This window comes from Berghia stephanieae, chromosome 5 (genome assembly GCF_034508935.2).
Source record: "Berghia stephanieae isolate SIO BIC M18660-M18661 chromosome 5, UCSD_Bste_1.3, whole genome shotgun sequence".
Classification (NCBI taxonomy): Eukaryota; Metazoa; Mollusca; class Gastropoda; order Nudibranchia; family Aeolidiidae; genus Berghia; species Berghia stephanieae.
In genome coordinates, this window is record NC_088364.1 from 17,563,255 (window position 1) to 17,565,299 (window position 2,045).

General features: G+C 34.6%; 1 protein-coding gene across 1 annotated transcript in view; it reads left to right on the forward strand.

Moving 5' to 3' along the window:
- Positions 1-1,678, forward strand: part of LOC144974091 (uncharacterized) — a 12,267-nt gene extending 10,589 nt beyond the window's left edge. Inside the window, exons 6-7 of the mRNA XM_078916983.1 lie at positions 1-192; positions 1,248-1,678. The exon at positions 1-192 is cut by the window's left edge and continues 42 nt beyond it. Of these exons, the coding sequence (XP_078773109.1) occupies positions 1-192; positions 1,248-1,260 (205 nt within the window). The 3' untranslated portion in view covers positions 1,261-1,678. The remainder of the gene's footprint in view (positions 193-1,247) is intronic.
- The last annotated feature ends 367 nt before the right edge of the window (positions 1,679-2,045 follow it).

The following is a 2,045-nucleotide window of genomic DNA, read 5'->3' on the forward strand; positions in this document are numbered from 1 at the left end:
TCCCCGCTACCCAACATGTGTCGCCGATCAATGTTTTCCCATGCAGTGCTACAGAACAGGTCCAGACAGACCCATGATGTGTTGTTTGAATGTGCCATATTCTTCTCCACCAGGTCGTGAAGTATTTTGCCATCCCATCAGCTGTGACAATGGTATTCCCCCTGGTTACCCTCCTTGTGATTATCAATTTACGTGAGTAATTATTATCCGCACGTACCCGGTTTTTTGTTTTAGAAAAAAAAGAAGAGGAAGTGATTTTGACTCTTAAAGTTAAAGATATTTTGGCTAAAACTAAAACATAGCTGACGACTAAAAGGACAAAGCCCACCATTCAGTAATAACATTTAGTTAGAGAAAATCCAGATTTACTATATTATATCATAATGGCATTTTTTTAAAAACACAGATTAAGAGGCATCCTTTAAAAAAAAATAATAAATCAAATACAAACAAACAAACAAGCAAGCAAAAAACAAACATTTTTTTTTAAAGCCAGGAAAAATTCAGCTTCCTGATTTACTAAAAAAATAATAGATGTAATGACAATATTGTTAAATTCGAGTTTTATAAATAAAATAGATAAATAAATATAATTCCTTTTATTCATCCCATAGGGGAAATTTGTCTTTAGGGTCTATTCCAAGGGAAGACTGGAATAGCCCAGGCATCAGCCGCAGTGCAGCGCCGCAAATTGAGCTAAGGCGAGGTGACTTGCTCAAGACCACACAGGGCAGCGGCGGGTGATCGAACTCAGTACCTTTCGGGCACGATGCAAAGACCATACCGCTGAGCAACACTGCCCCTCCAAGGGGTGTGTGTGTATTTTTGAACCCCTGAGTTTGAAATTTCGAACTTGCTCTCAACCGCGCAACAGTTTTGGGAACTTGTTCGAAATTCCAAAGGTTGTTCAAGAATACTGTGCTTGAGACTATATTTTGAGGGATACGATAAAAAAGATTCTTGATTTGTTTTGAAATTTCAAAGGAATTATCGTTATTATCATCGTCATCATCATCATCATCATCATCATCATCATCATCATCATCATCATCATCATCATCATCATCATCATCCTCATCAGCAGCAGCAGCAGCATAATCCTCATCATCATCATCATCATCATCATCATCATCATCATCATCATCATCATCATCATCATCATCATCATCATCATCATCATCATCATCATCATATCATCACACCATCTTATTAATAATATGGATCAATTTTGTGTCATTTACTTTCAGATACTTGGAATAATGTATTCAACCATCCAAGAACATAATCTAAATCAAAACAAATGTCGATTTATGGAAAAAATTTTATTTGCTTTTATTCCCATTATTGCTATATAAAAACTGATAAGTAATCAAGAATTACAAATAAAACAAAACTAAACGTCAGCTGTTGTTCTTATTGTTTTATTACTCATCGCAGCAAAAAAAATATTCAGTTTTCAGACGTTGCTTCAAAACATCGATCACATTTTATTTTTAATTCAATAGGCCTATTATAGATTGTTAACCCCTTTCATTTACTGTTACATAATATGTGAAAATGTTCATGTCAAGAGAATTTCATCTTTAAGTTACATACCACAAGGGACTTGGTATGTAAAATTAAAAGTTTTTATTGCTGTACCATTCAATCTTTTTTTTTTTTTTTTTTTTTTGGAATATATCGACAAGAAGAACAAACCAGGCCTAGACAGGAAGAGCATAATATGTGATCTCTTCTGCCTTGGACTGTAAACTGAGTGCATTCAATTTCCTCTCCTGTTCGTGAATTTTCAGTGTATCATACTCCTATACATTTCTGTAATTTACTCAAAACAAACACATGAGACATACCAGCAAACAAAACTATGTGTAACCTAAAACGTTTATATTACGATTCAAACATGAGTGAGAATTGAGTATCCAAAAGTATTCTAAAAACAATAACAAAGAAACTCCGTGTACATTGTTTCACTTTGTTGGTAGGAAATTGGAAGAAAGTGGAATCCCGAGATAAAATGTTCGCGTTCGATTCCTGTATGGTTCGGC